At 49.1% G+C, this 20,546-nt stretch overlaps 8 protein-coding genes across 8 annotated transcripts; 1 reads left to right on the plus strand and 7 right to left on the minus strand.

Annotated features, from left to right (window-relative positions):
* Positions 1-94: 94 nt before the first annotated feature.
* On the plus strand, positions 95-1,592 carry N7518_010301 (WD40 repeat domain-containing protein; the record flags this gene model as incomplete). Its single annotated transcript, XM_057191227.1, has 3 exons — positions 95-132; positions 189-354; positions 414-1,592. 3 exons carry the CDS (start codon positions 95-97, stop codon positions 1,590-1,592), a joined length of 1,383 nt encoding a protein of 460 aa, XP_057037363.1.
* Positions 1,593-2,083: 491 nt separating this feature from the next.
* Positions 2,084-2,836, minus strand: N7518_010302 (uS17 family ribosomal protein; the record flags this gene model as incomplete). Its single annotated transcript, XM_057191228.1, has 1 exon — positions 2,084-2,836. The coding sequence occupies one exon, from the start codon at positions 2,834-2,836 to the stop codon at positions 2,084-2,086; it is 753 nt and encodes a 250-aa protein (XP_057037364.1).
* Positions 2,837-3,311: 475 nt separating this feature from the next.
* Positions 3,312-4,484, minus strand: N7518_010303 (uncharacterized protein; the record flags this gene model as incomplete). Its single annotated transcript, XM_057191229.1, has 1 exon — positions 3,312-4,484. One exon carries the CDS (start codon positions 4,482-4,484, stop codon positions 3,312-3,314), a length of 1,173 nt encoding a protein of 390 aa, XP_057037365.1.
* A 4,457-nt stretch (positions 4,485-8,941) lies between these two features.
* N7518_010304 (uncharacterized protein) lies at positions 8,942-9,206 on the minus strand (the record flags this gene model as incomplete). Its single annotated transcript, XM_057191230.1, has 2 exons — positions 8,942-8,986; positions 9,021-9,206. 2 exons carry the CDS (start codon positions 9,204-9,206, stop codon positions 8,942-8,944), a joined length of 231 nt encoding a protein of 76 aa, XP_057037366.1.
* A 535-nt stretch (positions 9,207-9,741) lies between these two features.
* On the minus strand, positions 9,742-11,249 carry N7518_010305 (uncharacterized protein; the record flags this gene model as incomplete). Its single annotated transcript, XM_057191231.1, has 2 exons — positions 9,742-10,450; positions 10,528-11,249. The coding sequence occupies 2 exons, from the start codon at positions 11,247-11,249 to the stop codon at positions 9,742-9,744; spliced, it is 1,431 nt and encodes a 476-aa protein (XP_057037367.1).
* Positions 11,250-12,756: 1,507 nt separating this feature from the next.
* On the minus strand, positions 12,757-14,508 carry N7518_010306 (glycosyltransferase family 20 protein; the record flags this gene model as incomplete). The annotated part of the gene is made up of 5 exons (XM_057191232.1): positions 12,757-12,889; positions 12,970-13,309; positions 13,358-13,728; positions 13,775-14,147; positions 14,211-14,508. The coding sequence occupies 5 exons, from the start codon at positions 14,506-14,508 to the stop codon at positions 12,757-12,759; spliced, it is 1,515 nt and encodes a 504-aa protein (XP_057037368.1).
* A 625-nt stretch (positions 14,509-15,133) lies between these two features.
* N7518_010307 (uncharacterized protein) lies at positions 15,134-16,215 on the minus strand (the record flags this gene model as incomplete). Its single annotated transcript, XM_057191233.1, has 4 exons — positions 15,134-15,558; positions 15,638-15,997; positions 16,051-16,063; positions 16,132-16,215. 4 exons carry the CDS (start codon positions 16,213-16,215, stop codon positions 15,134-15,136), a joined length of 882 nt encoding a protein of 293 aa, XP_057037369.1.
* Positions 16,216-17,006: 791 nt separating this feature from the next.
* Positions 17,007-19,667, minus strand: acoA (aconitate hydratase ACO1; the record flags this gene model as incomplete). Its single annotated transcript, XM_057191234.1, has 4 exons — positions 17,007-19,238; positions 19,320-19,394; positions 19,509-19,526; positions 19,632-19,667. The coding sequence occupies 4 exons, from the start codon at positions 19,665-19,667 to the stop codon at positions 17,007-17,009; spliced, it is 2,361 nt and encodes a 786-aa protein (XP_057037370.1).
* Between the last annotated feature and the right edge of the window lie 879 nt (positions 19,668-20,546).

Genomic DNA, 20,546 nt, shown 5'->3' on the forward strand with positions numbered 1-20,546 from the left:
CTCACACCACTTCCCCCTCCATCGCAGTTTTCCGAACCAACTTGGTATATGCGCATTTGGATGAGCAGAGAGAACAGAGAGCACATATAACATCATGAGCCAACTTCTCACAACGCGGCAGGCGGAGGAGCTGTATGTGACCCGATCTGTTTCCTTTAGGGGTGATCGCTGATGGTGTTTTGCGACAGACATAAAGGAATGATCGCCTACCTTACCTCTGTGAATTTGCACCACAGCTCCGCCGCTTTACGAGAAGAACTAGGCGACTCGATCAGAGTTGACGAGAGCACACTAAAGAAATATGAAGGCCTGTTGGAGAAGAAATGGACGAGTGTAGTCCGGTTACAGAAAAAGGTGCGACGACCGGGCATACCAACACGTCTACCTCTTGTTAACCTGCAATTCTGGTATAGATCATGGAACTGGAAGCACGATGCGCTGCACTCCAGTCCGAGCTGGATACCGCAACCCCGACTTCGCTGAATCGCAAAAACCAAGACCCCGTTACCTGGCTGCCTCGAGCACCAGCGCGTCATGACCTCCAATCACACCGCTCGCCAGTATCGTGCCTCGCTTTCCATCCAGTATTCTCTTCATTGGCCTCCGGCTCAGACGATACCACAATCAAGATCTGGGATTGGGAGCTGGGTGAACTAGAGCGCACAATCAAAGGACATACCAGAGCAGTGTTAGACGTCGATTATGGTGGACCGCGTGGAGGCACACTTCTTGCATCATGCTCGTCAGATCTAACGATCAAATTGTGGGACCCGGCTGACGAGTATAAGAACATCCGAACCCTTCCAGGGCACGACCACAGTGTTTCAGCAATTCGGTTCATTCCATCCGGAGCTGCAGGGTCTCCCATGTCAGGAAACCTGCTAGTCTCGGCTTCTCGCGATCTCACACTGCGCATATGGGACGTCACAACTGGATATTGTGTCAAATCCATGCAGGGACATGGAGACTGGATTCGAGATGTTACACCATCCCCAGACGGCCGGTTCCTCTTCTCCGGTGGAGACGATCGAGTCGCACGTCTGTGGGATATCTCGTCTGGTGATACCAAGTCAACATTCCTGGGCCATGAACACTATATCGAGTGTGTAGCCTTCGCTCCGGCAACAAGCTACCCTCACTTCGCAGCTCTTGCGGGGCTAAAGAAGCCACCGCCAGCATCATCGTCCGCCGAGTTTGTGGCTACTGGTTCTCGCGATAAGACTATCCGTCTCTGGGATACCCGCGGAAACTGCATCAAAACCCTCGTTGGTCACGACAACTGGGTCCGCTCATTGGTCTTCCATCCCGGCGGGAAATACCTTCTCTCGGTATCTGACGACAAGACCATGCGGTGCTGGGATCTCACGCAAGAATGCAAGTGTGTGCGCACGATCGCGGCCCACGACCACTTCATCAGTTCGCTTCGGTGGGCACCGCCTTTGCTTAAGGATGCCGGTGCAAAGGAGGGTACGAACGGTGCACCGGCTGCGTCTAATGGGGCAAAAGAAGACCCTAATGCGACAAAGATGTCCATTCGATGTGTTCTGGCGACTGGCAGTGTTGATCTCAAGGTCCGGGTCTGGGCGGCATGACCTTCGAGCGAGCAATGGAAATAAGATGAGGTCGTGCACCATCCAATGCTTGGGGGAGCACTGCGTCTCTTGCCGGGGTGGGTTCGGGATTTGGCGGGCATAGTTTGCCGTTTCTGGGTAAAGGAGTTGGTTATTCTTCTATGATACCAGTGACTTTCTTTTTTGTTCCAAATGATTAGGGATTGGAATAGACGGTTTCGTCTAGGCTAAACCCATGTTTACGATGTCCACTGTTGGTTTTTGGGTTTTTTGATGTTGATGGCTCTCCTTCTCATACATACTTCAGCCTATCTTTAGTTTTTTAGTTGGAAAATCCACCCCAGGAATACAGCATATCACAATGCCAATGAAAATAGATTGAAGCGGTATAATACAGTACATGACCTCCGATATGCAACATCACAGAGGCCGAAGGACAAATCCGGCAGTTGAGATACTGAAGTCCGTCCCAAAAAGAGCTAAACGTACACTTCTCAGTAGAAGCCAACTGCTCATTGCTTAGCCTCCTTCACACTCTCCTGTCCAACCCTCTCGGCCTCCGCCAGTCTCTCCTGCACAAGCTTCTTAACCTTTCCGACGCGCTCATTCTCCGCATGAATGCGATGAATCAGCTGCGCGGTAGAAAGCACCTCACCCTTAGGCACCGGAACACCCGCCTTAGCGGCCTCCTCCACAAGATCCACCTCACGACCAAGCCGTCTCGACTCACGACGCAGATACTTAGCCGCCCAGCGCGTCTCACGCTCAGCCTCGCGCTCCTCCTTCGACAGCACAGGAGGACGGTCTGCGATCGCATCGCCGAAAGGCGTGATGATGCGCTCGACGACGTGGTGCACGTTTCGGCTCTTCGGCGCGCCGGACGAGAACTCGATTATGTCGCCGTTGCGGAGGGAGTTGCGGGGGTCGGACACTAGGTAGTGCGTTTCCTGCGGGTAGAACTTGCGGATGTGTCGGTCCCAGAGGGTGTGGCGGTGGCTGACGCCCACTGTGCGGTCCATGCGGCCGACGGAGACTACGGTGCCGGTCTTCAGGGCTGAGGCGTATTTGCGCAGTCGGGAGGGCGCTTTTGTTTCTGTCCCGGTGGTCTGCGGCTGTGTAGGGGTTGGAGTAGTTGTTGAGGCATTGCGGAGAGGCGTGGTGAGGTATGTGATTGATTGGAGGATTGAGGGGCGTGACAGGGACAAAGGTGTCGTGATTGAGGCTCGGAGAGGCATTGTTGCCCGGAGGAGGTGGCTTGGTGCCATTGTTGGTGGGGGAGCAGGCGGTTGCTCTTCCAATTGTAGTTGGGTGGAATTGGAGAAGACGAGTAATTAGAGGTGGTCAAGCAGGTGGTTGGTGATGGTGACCGCCCAAATGGTTGCGAGCTTGAGGTGTTTGCAGTTGAGGATTTCGAGAATTTCTCGGGGAAGCATGTTTGCACTGTTTGCACTCTAGTATAAGACATCCATGGATCGACTGGATGGGCAATTTGATAACAAACCTTCATATTTTAAGAAATTGTACTTACACTTCTGATTATTTGCAAGTCTTTAGAGTATCTAATTTATCTAAGCAGATTCTTAACTCCGTCCCAACTGCTACCTCGGCTCTCTCATAGATATCTCTTATGGACCATCACGACAATGCGGAATTTTTGCCCGGATAATGAAACGCCCCAGAATCAAAATTTTGCTGTTATCTTCCTGACAATCATTCAATTCGATCAGAGAGTTTGAGGTTCTAGGCTTCTCCCAATTCAAGTAGAAGGGCTTGCAACCTCCCATCACCAGCCCACTGAGCTATACGATTTTGACACCAGACATCCCAGTCAAACTCTAAACCGATACCTTCAGCCGTAGATATAATGCCTTGGAACAAATCAACTGCTTCATTCCAAGGCATGTCCATGCCCATTCCGAGAGCAAAGGAGAAGCGGCGAACCAGGTCAGGGCCACCGACAAAGAGAGCCAAAGTCTTGTCCTTGGTCTGTATAGCCTCGGCCAGGATTCTGTCACCCGGGGATCGCCCAGCCTTGCCTTGGTAAATATCGTTCATATCTGCTGTCAACAGTGAAGGACCAAATGCCTCATACATCGGCACCGCCCTAGCAAACGTCCAGTCGATAATACCAGTGACATTATAATCCTCATCCACAAGTATATGGTCGCCTTTGTCATCCATGTGTTTTAAGAAGAAGGGGCCATTGTCGATACTCGATTCAAATCCATTCCACTGGCCTTGTTCTGCCAGTTCCTTGAGGTATTTGAAGATGAGGTAGGCATTGACAGAGTATCGAGTGAAAAGCTGGTGGTCGCAGATCATCTCGAGATATTTCTCTGCCCATGTCGTGTAGTATTCTCGTGCGTTGCTGAAAGGTCCCATCTGCGAAAATGTACCTGAGCGATCGCCTACGATGGGGCCTATGCAGATAGTACCATTTGGTTGTAAAGAGAGAGCACCGATTTGGTCAATGGGGTACTTATAGAGAGTGTACAAGATGTCGGCGTAACTATTGTACAGTTTGCGCAACTGCTCCTCTGATGGACTAAGGAGAAGTAAAGGTGTCCCGGGGAGTTCCTCTATCAACATATACGCAACCCCAACCTCATTCTCGGGGTCATTGCGCAGACCGAAGTCGTAGAGTTTAGGCGATGGCACGTTAATATCCTCGAGCCATTTCAAAGTGGCGCATTCGCTCTTTAAACAGAGATTGCTAAAGTCGTCTGAGAATGAGGTGTAGTTTTGCCGGAGTATTCGAGCAAGCCAGGCCGTTCCATCGCTAAAAATGATTCGAAGATGGATATTCATGCCGCCCATCCGCTTCTGTCCAAGAGGGTCCGAGGGGTCAAATTCACAATTGAGGCCTCTGTTGCGTTCGGAAGCTCGACGCAGAAGGATTTTGTCGTTCACCATGTGTCGAAGGGCTGTTACTTCTTCTGTTTGGGCAGTCGTCCATGCATCTTCGTCAAGAGGGTATTTCTAGGGTCGGATTAGAACGCCCCAGCTAGTAGGAATTTACATGATGTGGGTACCTTGCAACAATGGGTTGGGAAGATGGCGTGAATGGCGCAAAAATGCTGCTTACAGCGTTCACAGAGACCGACATCGATCGCAGCAGCAGCGGAACATTCGGAGACACAACAAGTCCAGAAACGGAAAGTTTCTGGCATAGTTGGTAGCCTACAGCTGTTGGCGTCGTGAGAAGTTCAGAACAGGATTTCGAGATTTGGGCGGTGGGTTAATGAACTGCTTGGTGATCAGCATGCATGACGAGTTAGTTATATGCACCGGATCAGATTTACTTAGCCACAACCAATATGCCGGCGGGCAGAGTAGGGCTTACTGATATCTTGAATGACCAGCTATGGATTGTGCGGGGTAGTTAGTTACTGTCATATAGTCCCTAATCGGCTTGCCTCGTATTTGATTCGAAGTAAATAATAAACCTTGCCCTAAAAGTCAAAGACAAATTGCACACCAGGTAGCGTTGACTCTAGTTTCATAAGCCACTACAACATATGAAGCCAAGGGTCATCATAAAGTTCCTTTGCAGTCAACCGACGTTCAGGTTCCCATTGAAGCATCTTGCGAACGAACTCAATAAAAAGACGTTTATCCTCCCCTTCGAGGACAGCAGGTACCACATTCGAGAAATTGAAGCTTTCAGGTGGAATCAGATGAGGAAATTTGAAGTCCCCTACACATGCGAGTGAATCAGAGTCCATCATATCTCGGAATATGGCGAAAACATACCCTGGGCTGAGAACAAACGACCACATATGGATGGGTCACATGTCTTCAGAAATTGCGAGGGAGGCGGACCTAGAAGTCCTATCATTTGCGCAATGTGCGCCTCCAGGGAATGCTGTGCACCTGCGCCAAAGAGTGTTGTATCACCAAGGAGCTCCCACAGCTGTGAATGGTGTGAGATATAGCATGTGGTAGATAGCTCTTACTTTTGGCTACGTACCACTGTTCCCAAGTTCCATATATCAGCGCTATAAGTCCAACCGGCCTTTAAGAGGACCTCGGGTGCGCAGAATGGTATAGGCTGGATGTCATGGTTGTGTGGTGTTGTCACATCACCGAAGACGGCAGCACTGAAGTCACAGATCTTTATTAAACCTACCCCCTTCGTCAGTGGTCCAAAGTCTGGTCTAGAATGATATACAGGACGCCCGTCCCGAAACACGTGCGGTGCGGGATCGAGCTCTTGCTGGCGGACATATCGTTGAATAACATTAGCGTGTTCAAAGCCAATAAGGAAGTTATCAGCTTTCAGGTCTGCGGCCGGTTAGAAAGTCAACACCATTTTTAGGAAGACAAGTAGTGAATCACCAGTGTGTATAACATGACACTCGGAGTGGAGAAAGTCTAGACCTTGAAGTAAGATCCGCAAAAATGCCTTGACAATGTTTGGAGGCACGCCGACTCTCCCAAGGTGTCTTCCAAGAAACCAAATTGGCTCTCGTAATGGCTCGAAGACCAAGCAAATATGTTGCCCGTGAGACCCTTGAACCAAAAACGACTCTTTGATCAGCCGGACGTATCGGATAGCTTCATTATCAGAATTCAAGGTAGCAATATGCTGCGAAATTGCGATTTCTCCTTCCGTGGCTTTCTTTTCCCCTTCTCCGAGATTTGTGATCTTCAAGGTTACGTATCGGGGTGACTGAAATCGCCAGCTTCACGGTATTAGAAAAGATATGGCACTGAGAACTGATTATTCGACTAACCGGGAAACATCTTGTGCCAGCCAAGCCGTGCAACTAGCACCCCAGCCGAGCTTCGAAACGATGCGATATCGACCAATGGTCTCCCCAATGCGAGCGGGATAGTATTTCTTAGGATCGTAAGTAGGGCATTGTTCCTCCTCTATAGGTGATGGCAGGGAGGTAACTCGAGAGAAGGACGACATTGGGCAAACCAAGTGCCCAGGATGGGGGATTTTCCAAAGTGATTGTCGAAATAAAGCCATATTGATTAACAACAGGACAATAATTCGGATCAGCAGGGGGTTGGTTATATAACAGTTATGTTAGGATGTCACATGATTTTCCCTGTTTGCTCCTAGTCTTTTGGATAGTTCATTTTCTCTTCACTCACTGAAGAAGCTTGCTCCAGAGCCTTTTTTTATAGACCCTCTGTTTTCTAAGGTACTAAGACCTTAAGGGCAATACCTTTTGATACATTCTGACGGGCTCACTGTCACCCTATACAGTTTATAGACCTTCTATATGGCATTCCTTTCCCTTTCTTTCTCTTCTCTGATAGACAGCTTATCGGCAAACGCGCAGCTTGCCGCATCAGCGCTTTCCTTTATATATCTGCAGAGATGCTTCTTCTGTGTTCTGGTAGATAGAATCTGGCTTACTTTATAGTACGAAGCTATATAGACAGGCTTCAGTACAGTAGCTAGTTTCCTCATCTTCCATTAACATTATCTTTTACCATCTGGTTGATCACTTCTTCCCTCGTAGTCAGAACCTCACATCACCTTTATCTCACCATCTATCACCTTGCTTTCAGAATAACTGCCTTGATATCTCATTGGAATACTCTCTCAATTAAAGAAAAACCATTCGTAAAACTTTTTATTTGCATGGCTGACCAGTCCCCAGCATCCCTACGCTCTTAATCAAGTCCAGCTCTTGATCCACTCAAGTGGGCTAAAGTAAAAGGCCTTGTTTTGGTTTATCTCAGCCACCAGTCTTCTGCGACCATCAACCATAGCCTGCATGTGAAGATAGATCTACAATATTAACACTGAATCCCTATTATTGCATTAAATGCGTCTACTGCAAATGTCCATCGATTTGGTGGAAAACCTGCCCAGCTAGTAAAACTAATTTCAACCAAACAAAAGAAAGGTTTTATGACTTTGTGCCCGAATTCTTAGGGGGGCCATCCCCTTGCTTCTTTGCTTACATGGTTATGTAGTAACTCAATATACTGAATGTTCCTAGGTAGTATTATATTGTTGATCGCGGCTACGAGGCCGAGTACAGGGCTGAACCATTATCAACAAGCAATTATCATTCATTAAACCCACAGACTGCTATCACTGAACTGAATGATTTCGGAGCGGTCTGCATAGGTAGTTCCGTAGCTGGCCAATCCAATTCTCATTCTCCATCACTTACTTCCACTCTGTCCGGATTGCTCGTCCTTAACGAAGAACTCATTGACTTGTTTCCCGCCATTATACCTGGGCCTCGAAAACCAGACATGCCTGCCCCCAAGTGCATTAACATAATAATGCACTGAAGTTAACACCCGATTGTCATCCGAAGTGATTCGGAAGACGGCGTGAAGAGGGTCCGTTCTGCCATCAGATTTTGGCGTAGCATGTGGTCTCGAGCTTTAGGTGCATTAGTGACCGAAAATATGAGGAGGCTCAGCAGTCTCTCTTACTCCACAGACGCATTCGTAGCTGCTGCAAGCTCCGGAAAAGATGGTATCAGTTTCGTGAACTCGGTTTGGACTGTATTTTCCGCTACTACTTCGTTGACGACACCCAAAAGAAGTTGAGGATGCGCGTCGTCTTCGACATTTCTTCTTACAAAATGGCTGGTAAGGCAGGATATTGCTTGAGAATTAATGGGCTATCTTCCTATGGGGAATTTCGCTGTTTATATACTAAATGACCATAGTAGTTGCACAGCTCAGCTAGGTGCTTTGGTTGCATGCCAGAATCCCATCATCAGTCCTATGCATACAGAGCTGCATATTGGAGTGGTTATCACATCTAGTCATCCCACCGATGCTCTTACGGTCAAGCTGCTTCTCTGGGGCTCTCTGATGGTTATTATTGGCTTAGGATTATTTCGGTAGAGCTAATGTTACTTGAACACAAAACTAGGGCTTCTGCTCCAGGTTGAGCAACAAAATTGCGACGATAATGGCGCTCGCCTTCTAGTCCCTTATTTGATAGTGTCACAGATTTTATAGATATGCTTTTTTGGATGTACAGACAATAGCAGGGCCAAGATTTCATTTGGAGTATATACAGTAAAATATGTCATTGATATGAAATTCAACCACAAAAACGATCAACGTCCAACACCAATACGGCAGAAATAGGAATGGACATGTGTTCAATAGCATTGAGCCTGAGACCTGCCAGTCATCTTTCGGACTTTGTTTATGCCAATGTTAAATCCGATACGAGCAGCATCACGAATTTAGAATTCTCGGACACTTGAATCATACTGTCTTTTTGGATGTGGTAATGGTGATCCGTGTCCAGCACCAACCCATTCATTTCAACATTGCCAGATACGTATAAAGGAATCATGATCGAGAAGGACCCCGCAACGCGTGTCTCTCCTGGAAAGAAGACAAATCCGCCGGTATTCCATGATTTAATCTTAGCATTTGGCAGGGACTTTGCCTAAGTCCATCTTGTTGTCAGACTGTATATCGTAATACATGTAATGGGTTACTCACTTTGAGATATTCTGAAACACTCGCCGCTATAGGCTCATTGCAGGCATCTGTCGGGAAGAACCTTGCAAATGCACAGCTCTTTGGCTTGAATAAGGCCTGGGCGACTCTGCATACCTCCTTCTCCCAGGCTTGTGCAGCGCTGATTTTCACGTTTTCGCAGTCGAAAGCCGATGGAGCGGTAGACATTGATGGTGGCTAAAGAAGGAACCAGAGGAAGTGGATCCACACAGCAGTGTTAAAACAGCAAGTGACAGAAAAACGCTGTAGTTATGAAAATCGAAATGGAAGTGCTAGGTCGAATATCCCAAATAAATTTATACATCGTAGAGGGAACCCATGGGAAGTCGCGGCGGGGCTACAATATAATGCCGCATCACGTGCACTCTAAAAAGGCGGTAGCCCCGCCATATCCACCCATGGGACATCCATGGATGCTTTTGCTTTATATGAACATCATGAACAGGCTATGAATGAATATATAATACTCAACCATATCGGTTTTTTCCCCCGGTGCTTTAGGACTCAGAGACTATAAAATACTTGAATTGAGGTAGGTAATTTATGACGAATCGGAAAAGGCAATATTAAAGGAATCCCACAAAAAAGCCGATTAACTGTTTGCAAATATACATCATCACACACTCAATAAAACGAGATCGCGAGTCAGGACTTTCGACTATTAGCTTCTAGGCAGTGGGATCAGTCACTTGATGACCAAAATTCAAAGCCCATTCTCCATCATGCGATCAGAAGCCATAGGCAGGAAGGCATACGCTTGTAGATCACTCGCACTTTGCGATACATGGCCTTGATTGCATTCTGAATAGAAGGACTGGTGCACATTCGGAGTTCCCGAAGTTGACCCAAAAATGTCATTCAAGACTTGGCTTGAGTACTCCTTCTGCATGTTGGTCTGTGTTTCAAGGTCCGGGCCTGAAGTCTCTAGTGCGACTCCCAATGTTCCAGCGTCGGCTCGAAGGTTGTGGCCTTGTCTGCCTTGCACAGCATCTGGTGCCGACTGATAATCAAATGAAATAGCCTGCACATTGTCACAGTTTGGCTGAAAAGCATACGCATTGGGTATAGGTTGCCAATCGAGTATTTGAAGGCTGCTTGTTGGGTTGATTGTTGGGTCCGGCAGCGAATCGAGATTGACAGGACATGATGGTCCAGTTCGGTCGGCAGTTCTTCTTTTTTTGGAAACTGTCCGGTTCGGCAAATCTTTTCTACGTTTGCGCATGGGAGCCTGTGGAATCCTGGGCGTGATGGAATGATCTGGTGTACCCAAGCCGTGCTTAAAAATAGAGATCTGAGAATTGAAACGATTGGTAATATCGCCCATTATGCTAGACGCCGCAGAGATGCTTAATTCTTCCTGTTGGAAGCCAGTAGATTCGTAATGAGAGAGAACTGTCTGCACATCTTCGGTTCTGTTTAAATATTTCTCGTATCTTGTCTGCATCAGCACAAAGTCTGCATTGATAAGAAGAGAGAAACAATAGCTCACATTTTGGACGGCAAAACGAAAAGGTAGAAAATAATCCCGTAACCTGCTTTCTGTGCATATGGTTCATATACACCCCCGGTTTTGTAGTCAGTCCTCAGCTGCTGCACTACGTCGGTTTTGCTTTGAGGGTTTCCGTTTTTTGAGTCCCCGAGTATCATGTCTGCGCAGAAGGAGGCAATCTTAGAGGTAAATGTTTTTGCGCCGTGAAGCTCGATTGTGCGCTGAATCACCTGATAGAGGGCCAAGCAGTAAAACGCCCGTCGAATGGAATCTGCAGTTGCTCCTCGCTCATTTGCATAGAATATACTGCTAAGAACGTTCTGGCAAATATGCTCGGTAGAAATCGATACTCCACCGGACCAGAACAAGGAACCTTGATCTTTATAGAGAGGGAGAAAATCTTGCATGAATTCCGGAGTTTTAATGTTTTCACGCTCCAGGCATCGTACGCGATGGAGAGCATCTTCGCGGTTACGCAACGGGACTGCTCTATGCGAAGAATGCTTTCCGAACGCTTCTCGTAAAGAGCGATTGATATCTTTAGGTAGGAAGTTCTTGTTTAGGATAAGCAAGCTAACAATCTTCACCCTAGTATCAGTTCTCATACTAATCACTGTAAAATGGGTGCCTACCTCTTGGAGGTATTCAGAATCGGTTTTCTCACCAATGTGAGGGGATGAAGCTCGCTCTCTGATACGGGCAAGAGCATCAGTCGAATTCATAGTCAGAGCGAATATTCAACAAGCTCTGTGTTTTAGGGCTCGCTGGCACAAATCCAGAGTGTAGCGAGAGGCATATAGGTAGAAAGACGGAGTATAAAATGGAATGGAAGGTATAGAGAGGAGATATAGAGAGAAGGTATACAGAGAAAATAAGTAGAAATGCGATAGAAAGTAGAAAGAGGAAGGCTGGGCTAGCTGATCAGCCTTGTATCCCCGCGCGGCGCTAGACTAGAAGCGTGAAAAAGGGACCACCTAGAGGTCACTTTTTCACTCTTCACATACTCCAGGGCTTCTTCATTTATTCTTGCTGACCGTATAGTTCAACCAACTACGATCGTCTCTCACGCATCATTCGGCCCTCTTTTCATCCGTTATGCCATGATCTATAGTGGCTATACAGACGAGCTCAAGATCAACCAATTACAGTCACCGGAAGTTCCTCTAGACTACAGTTGAACGCGTCGGCTACTACCAGACCTTTCTTCGTATATGTGAAGCAATATTTTATTTCGATTGGTAACCACCAATTTCAACTTGAGGGGCTAGACACGTCTCCCTGTTCGTTGGGTGAGGCGTCTCAAAAAAGCTCAGCGCTAGCCACGTCTATTTTGAACAACCCAGTGGGGTGGGTGAAACAGAAGTACTGTAAAGACCCTTCGATGGGTTCGAGTAAAATGATCCCTCTCATGATTCAAGATCCACATCATGTTATAGCTTACCATATAGTCGCCCTCGAGCACTTCTACCTAACGGCTTAATTGTTACATGCTTACTGGGGAATTTCCAAAGTAACTAACTAGTTAACTAGCGAGCCGTATAAGCAGGTCAAACACCCTTATGATGATCGGAGTACCGAGTCCCGACGATTCAAAAATTACTAACCCCTGTTTGCGATGGCGCAGGCTGTCATGTACATATAGGGGTCATGGCCTCGGAGATAATGTATATTTGTCTGTAGAGGCAGGATGTCTGCTGACATTCTTTCACACTTAGAATTACTACCAACAAGCGGAAAACATTCCCATCGGAGAGTCGGGGAACATTGAGCAAGGACTGAGTCCCATTTCATTAGTTGAGGAGACGACCCGACCCAATAACACGGCAAAGCCTTCCAGACTGCTCTAGCCTCTCACGTTTGAGCATCCGACCAACAGAATGCAGTTACTACACCACGCCTCCTGCACCTACTCATTTTCGCAAGCAACGTTACTCCTCCACCTCCGGGCATTCCGCGACTGTAGAGATATGATCACTCGGATAAACTGTTAATCCGGATCGGTATTCTGATATGTTCTGTATAAGTCTGGTCTAGAAGGAAAACCTGTATACAGAATTCAGATTTAAGAAGACAAAAATAGAAGCAGAACCAAACAACCCCTAAGAAAATACATTTCGCCTCATCCATGTTCGTGAAGGCCATCTAGTTTCATTTGAAATACCCGTTCCGACAGCAGAGCACCAGGAAACTGGGAACAACATGTCTCGGAAGAGAAACATAAAAAGATTATTACGCGTGCGTTTGGGGTGGCACATGTCTTTCGCTCGGATCCGTTTCCGCCAATTTCTTGGATTGGAACTTATCGGCAGAGTGGGCTGATATCCGCTTGAGTTCGGTGACGAAGGATTGGCCCCAGAATGCGCTAGAAAATGGTCAGTCGGGAACGAAATACGAAATACGAAAGATACAGGATGGCTGCTTGGCAGGGATAGGGTGACGTACCTAGTGTACTTGGACACGTATCTGTCCAACTTGGCAAAATTGAGAGCTCTGTGTTCGTCGCTCATGGTCACGGCTTCTTGGTAGGCGCCTGCCAGTTCTTCGGTGTTCCAGGGGTTCACAATAATACTACCGTTCAGACTCTGGGCTGCTCCGGCGAATTCAGAAAGCACCAACACTCCATGGCGCTTCTGCTGGGTGGCGATGTACTCGTAGGCCACCAGGTTCATGCCGTCACGGGTAGATGAGACAATGCAGGCATCTGATACGGCATAGAGAGCGATGAGTTCGTCGAAGTTGACGGACTTGTGCAGGAAGTGGATAGGCTGGAACTCGACCGTGCCTTGAAAGACGATTAGCCTCGTTCAGAACACCAAAGGGGAATACGTACCGAACTTTCCATTAATCCGACCCACCAGTTCGTTCACTACGGCCCTCAAATTCTGGTACTCCTCGACATCCTGTCGGCTGGGAACGGCAACTTGTACAAGCACGACCTTCCCAACCCATTCTGGGTGATCGCTGAGGAACACTTCGAGCGCGTGCAACTTTTGGGGCACGCCCTTGATGTAATCAAGACGGTCGACGCCGACCATCAACTTCACACCTTGGAACTTCTGCTCTAACATAGCAATACGCTTCTGGACCTTCTCCTTCTTCAGACCTTCCTTGAACTTCTCGGGGTCAATACCAATGGGGAAAGCTCCACATGTGATAATCTTGCCCTGGAACTCAATACCATTAGGCGTAGTTGCAAGACCACTAATCCGGTTAGATATGAACATCAAGCCGCGTAGGGTATACTAACAGTAGACGCGAGCAACTGCTTAGGAAATGGCGCGTGTAATCATAAGTGTGGAAGCCGATCAGGTCGCAATGCAGGACACCCAAGAGCAGTTCATTCCGCACGGGGAGGATTCGGTAGATCTCACTGCTAGGGAACGGTGTATGTAAGAAGAACCCGATCTTCACGTTCTTCTTGCTATCGCCGATCTCCTCGCGCAGCATCTCCGGAAGCAACATCAGGTGGTAGTCATGCACCCAAATCAAGTCGCCATCCTGTACTTCCTTCGCGATGGCCTTTGCGAAAAGACGGTTCGCTTCCTTGTAAGCTTCCCAGGCGGACTCGTCGAAGGTGATCTCGCCAGGGTGGTAATGGAACAGAGGCCAGAGGATGGAATCTATTCGGAAAACGAAGCATCAGTGTACATTCCAAGGGCTTGCGGGGAGCAGGAGTAACTGACTGGAGAACCCATTGTAGTGTCTATCTGCCAGCTCATCATCAATGAAAACTGGTACAGCGCCGTATTCATCCTTGAGGCGCTGCGTCACGACGGGGATCTCGTCCTCAGGAACCTCCAGACCGGGCCAGCCGTACCACTGGAAGGTGGTTGATTTTGAGAGACCACTCAAACCACTGACCAGACCTCCTGAGGACATTGAAAAATCGTATTTTCCATCATCAGACCGCTTGATTGTGATCGGCAGACGGTTTGAGACCAGAAGCAGGCGAGCTTCATGCTTGGGCTCGACGGAAGGCATGGTGATGGATCGGATGCCGGGCGAAAGTAGAGGATGGGATTATTTGGATTAGAATAAGGGCTGTAAGTTGTAGTCGAGGCAAAGTGGACCCTGTAGTTTCGAGCGAACATGCGATTAGAGTCGGTTTTGGAGGCGGGGAAACCCTTGGAGATCATGACGAATGCGAACCAACCTTTGGAACAAGTGGATATTGACTCCGGATGAGCACCAAACTAGCAATCTATCTCCATAGGTGAATACCTGCTAGCAGTAATACCAAACAAGATATGGCGAGTGTGTGGAGGGAGAGAAAAAAGGTGAAAGGTGAGGGCAAAGCGGGGGACCGGAAAGTGAACGTCACTCCTGGAATTGTTGGAACTACCGGTGGGCCTCAATATCACTCACATGGGACTGCAGGGAAATATATAAAGGGAAGGGGATATCGTGCTATAATTTCCATGCGATTCAAAAGAGATATTTCTCAACAGTAAATTCTTCGTCTTTTGGTCATTCTGACTTTGTACAACATGGCCTAACCAGGAAGACGAGTGACCGAGTGCTGACGTCGAATGTTATTCTAAGACAAAACGTATCTATTTAGATCCCATTTCGGTTCTATAGCGAATAAAACCATACAGCTATACAACTACAAAGCCGACTTCTCACTCACAAGACTCCATTTCCCAGAGTCCGAATCATGAACCGTCCGCCCCTCATCCTCAAGCTTCAACAGCACCTGCGACACACCATGCGAAGCCGGTAAATGCAAATTCTCAGGAACGTCCCGATAAATACGCTTGACCAACTCGATAGGCGTCCACGCCTGCCTGTGCTCCGGCGCCGACTCGCTGTCCGCTACATCAAGCTTACCGAATCGCAGCACGCGCAGGACCTCGTCTTCCCGCTGCTGACGGTGCTTGATGTACTCAGTGATCCGCGCACCGGCGTTCTCGATCACCGCCCCGTGTCCGGGATATCCCCGGCCCGAGGCGACGCGGTCGCGCATGCGGTGCAGACTGCTGAGGTAGGTTTTGAGATCTTCGAAGACGGATGTACCGTGGCCTAGGACGTCTGTAGATTTGGGTTAGATATTTCGAGGGACATTGTGTATCATTTCCATCGAAGGGTTGGATTAAATAGCCGCACTTACTATCACCCGTAATCATAGCATTCTCCTCCTCGAGCATGAATACCATATGGTCAACCGTATGTCCAGGCGTATGGAATGCTGTCAAAGTAGCACCTTCGACAGAGAACACCTGGCCCTCCTGGATATCCGTCTGAGTGGAATCAGGCTGGTTTTTGAAGATCTGAGCCTGGGGACAGATTCTGAGCAGATCCGGCAGCCCGCTGACATGGTCGCCGTGCCAGTGTGTCAGGAGGGCCTGGTGCACTGTTGCATTTTCTTCGGAGAGCACGGATTGAAGGTTTGCTGCCCATGTGGGCTTGCCTTCGCCTGTGTCTATTAAGATTCGCTTATGGCCGCGACCAATTAAGTATGTGTTTGTGCCTGGCTTATGGTTAGGTATTTTCTTCTGGGCTGGGAGGGAGTGAGATGCTTACCTTGGAGTGTGAACTGTATTGTGTTGGTGCTATCGATCAGCTTGCTGTGGTATACTGACTTGATGGCATCTATGCACTCACCTTCCCCGGATTCCCGCCTAAAATCCTCACGACTGAGGCGCTAAGGCGCTCCACTTCTGGAAGCTGAACGAGCTGGGTCGCCATATTTCGGAATGAGGCGGAGATAGTAGATGGAAGGGAGGATTCTCAACAACCCGATCTTTATATCTGTCCTGAAGTGCAGATCAGCAGTCAACTGATGGGTGGCTTATCATGCAAGATGCTCTAGGCTTATTCGATGGTATAGGTTTGCAATGAGATGTAGAGGTGGACTTGAAAATATCAAAGTGCTAAACTCGAACCAATGAGGGAATAAGACGGTCTGATGGCGTCCAGGTCAATCTTATACTGAAGTCCAACCGACGCGGGGCAGAAACTGAGCCTCGGTAGCTTATCTCAGCCTTGGATGTGTCTGAGGTGTCAAGTGGATTACTGTGGGACATTCATGGCTGTCTACTATGACGGACCATGGTTGAGATACTTTGTATACACATCTACGATCTATGAAAGGAACCAGTTGAAAAAAACAAAAGGAAATTGTGTATGTATGCCATTTCTAACATACAAAGACAGTGATGTAAAAATCAAAAGAGTTATATCCATTGAGCCCACCCAGATATCGGGAATCAACGCAAGGCCGAGAAAAACAGGCCTACAAAAACACACAAGTTCATCATAATTTTTCCCAGAGCGCAACTCCTCGTATCCTGCTCTTGAAAAGAGAACACGGGCAATAGCCAACTAATCAAATAGCTGCCGTGTGACACCGTGGTTTTCAAGAAGCATGTATCTGAATTGTTCAACACACAAGAGAACGTAGTTTACACAGGTGTCTCGGCGATAACCGAAACACTTGAAGGTTTTAAGGTTGGGGAGTCACGACACCAGAAGCGCATTTAAGCCTGAGCAGCCTTGCGGGCCATGGTGTTGAGGGCAGAGCCGTCACGGAACCACTCCAACTGGGACTCGTTGAAGGTGTGCTGGAGGGGAATGTCGAAAGCGGCGCCACCGTCCTTGGGGTGGATACGGAAAGTGATGGGCTTGCCAACGGCGAGCTCAGTGCAGAGGAGGTCGACCTTGTCCTCGGGTCCGATCTTCTCGTAGTCGGCGGGGTCGACGAAGGTCAGAGGAAGCATACCCTGCTTCTTCAAGTTGGTCTCGTGGATACGAGCGAAGGAACGGCAGATGATGGCGAGACCACCGAGGTGGCGGGGCTCGAGAGCGGCATGCTCACGGGAAGATCCCTCACCGTAGTTCCAGTCACCGACGACAACCCACTTGACGCCGCGAGCCTTGTAGTCACGGGCAGTGGCGGGGACGGCGTCGTACTTCTTGGTGAAGCAGTTCTTGACCTTGTTGGCCTCACCGTTCTCGGCGTTGGTGGCACCAATCAACATGTTGTTGGAGATGTTGTCCAAGTGGCCACGGTACTTCAACCAAGGGCCAGCCATGGAGATGTGATCAGTGGTGGTCTTACCCTTACACTTGATCAAGATGGGCATGCCGAGGGCATCCTTGCCATCCCACTTAGCGAAGCCAGCGAGAATCTGGAGACGATCGGAGGTAGGCGAGACATTGACGGAGACCTGGGAGCGATCGGCGGGGGGAGCCTGGTAGGTGTCACGGCCAGCATCGTAGCCGCGGCTGGGAAGACCGTCACCGGAGGGAGCCTTGAGCTTGAACTCCTTGCCGTTCTTGTCCTTGAGGGTGTCGGTGAGGGGGTTGAAGTTGAGAGTACCGGCAATGGTCATGGCGACGACCAGATCGGGAGAGGCAACGAACGCGTGGGTGGCGGGGTTGGCGTCGTTACGGCCAGTGAAGTTACGGTTGTAAGAGGAGATGATAGAGTTGGCCTCACCCTTCTTCACGTCCTTGCGGTCCCACTGACCAATGCAAGGTCCGCAGGCGTTGGCGAGGATGACACCGCCGAACTCCTCGAGGGTCTCGAGCTGACCATCACGGGCGATGGTGGCGCGAATCTGCTCGGAACCGGGGGTGACGGTGAACAGAGACTTGGCCTTGACACCGTGGTCAATGGCGTCCTGGGCGATGGAAGCAGCGCGGGACATATCCTCGTAGGAGGAGTTGGTGCAAGAACCGATCAGACCGACCTTGAGCTCTTCGGGCCACTTGTTGGCCTTGACAGCGTTCTTGAAGTCGGAGATGGGGGTGGCAAGATCGGGAGTGAAGGGACCGTTGATGTAGGGCTCGAGCTCATCGAGGTTGATCTCAACGAGCTGGTCGTACTTGGCATCGGGATCGGTGCGGAGCGACTCAGCGTACTGGCGAGAGAAGTCACCAATGTGCTGACGCTTGGTGGCCTTCAAGTAGTCGTACATGCGGTCGTTGAAGGGGAAGATGGAGGTAGTAGCACCAATCTCGGCACCCATGTTACAGATGGTACCCATACCAGTGCAGGACAGGGAGTCAACACCGGGACCGTGGTACTCGATGATGGCACCGGTACCACCCTTGACGGTGAGGAGACCAGCGACCTTAAGGATGATATCCTTGGGGGTGGTCCAGCCGGACATCTTACCAGTGAGGCGGACACCAATGACCTTGGGGGCCTTCAACTCCCAGGGGAGACCAGCCATAACGTCGACGGCATCAGCACCACCGACACCGATAGCGGCGCAACCGAGACCACCAGCGTTGGGGGTGTGGGAGTCAGTACCGATGATCAGAGCACCGGGGAAAGCGTAGTTCTCAAGAACGATCTGGTGAATGATACCGGAGCCGGGGCGCCAGAAACCAATGTTGTACTTGGCGGTAGCGGAGGCAAGGAAGTCGTAGACCTCCTTGTTGATGTCGTTGGCACGGGCAAGATCCTTCTCACCTCCAACCTGGGCCTCAATCAAGTGATCACAGTGGACGGTGGTGGGGGTCTGGACACGCTCCATGTTGGCGGACATGAACTGCAGAATGGCCATCTGGGCGGTGGCATCCTGGCAAGCAACACGATCGGGGCGCAGCTTGAGGTAAGAGACACCACGCTCGATGTCCTGGCCGTGGGGGTCGTCCAAGTGAGAGTACAGGACCTTCTCGGAGAAAGTGAGAGGGCGCTGCAGACGGGAACGGACGATGGCGAGGTTCTCGGACATCTTCTTGTAGTTGATGTAGTGACCCTAAGATGAAATAGGTTAGTCGCTATTGCTTGGAATCGTACTCCACGCCGGGTTCTGGGCGCTAGGCTGGCAGCCACTCACATGTTCGTGGTTGGTCATCTCAACCTTCTGGTCGAGGGGGTCAACGGTAGTAGCGAAGGCCCGGCTTCCAGTCATCTAAACATTGAAAAGTCAGTAACTGCAGGTGTAGCTATGTCAGAGCTATCATGCACGCCAGCACATGTGCCATGCGACATGTTTTTGAAGCCTGGAAACAAGGTCGTTGCTTACAAGACGGAACTTAGGGGCCTATATTCAAGACAAGTTAGTTATCCATCCATCAAGAATCGACTGGCACTCAGGATTGTTGCCATGTGGCAATAATAAGCTGGAGCTGAGGGAGGGAAGACGTACCAGCGCACCAGCGCGCGCGAGGCGTGTAGAAATCATGATGGAAGCTCTACGAGATGGGATTGCACATCCAAGAGCTATTCACCAAACTATGAGAGTGGAGAGTAGTATGAGAAAAGAAGAGATCGAAAGGAAGAAGAGGATTAAAGCTTGGTTTTGAGTGGGAGAAAGGTTCTACGGGGACCGGGAGTAGAGCCGTAACCGCTGTTACCACGGCGATACGATACGTTGGTATTGTACTAAAGTAAGCCTGCCGCATGCGACGGCAAGACGGGCTGGGCAATTTGATAGAGGCTGCTTATAGCCGAGAAATCTCGAGATTTGGCTGGATTTTTTCAGGATTTACTACCCTAGACAATAGCTCATACGTAGGATATATAGCCGATCTTTTTTCTCTCCATATTGTCTTCCCTATGTGAAGTTCTCATATTCAACCTTCGTGGCCTGTGTGTTTGCCTGGGGATGTACCGGGACCGTAATCTCGATACAAGGCATGTGACGGGTATAACTCGGCCACCAATCAGCGAGTTTCCAATTACATGGCCCCTTTCGCCCAGCTCTCCCATTTCGGACCAAAGGGCTCTGGAATGGTCAATGTGCCTTCAGGTAACTCTTCCGGCCTGTACCCCGTGCTATCCGTCAAAAGATAGCTTGACGTACATGTGGATTTTGATGGGTTTCATAGGGATGAGGCCCGCCAATGATCAACATCTGTTTACTAGTCGATGATGCCACGATATAGTGCTATATTAATAGATTTACCTGGACAGGACTTTAGATCCTATAGTATATCCGACACCTAGATCTACGTTATCTGTGTAGATATTCAAGTAGCCATTCAACCCTTAGACTCGAATTACATATCGCAAACCACATACCTCATACCTCATGCAAACGTCATTAAATACAGCGATGTAC

This window comes from Penicillium psychrosexuale (genome assembly GCF_028828465.1).
Source record: "Penicillium psychrosexuale strain IBT 29551 chromosome Unknown utg000006l, whole genome shotgun sequence".
Classification (NCBI taxonomy): Eukaryota; Fungi; Ascomycota; class Eurotiomycetes; order Eurotiales; family Aspergillaceae; genus Penicillium; species Penicillium psychrosexuale.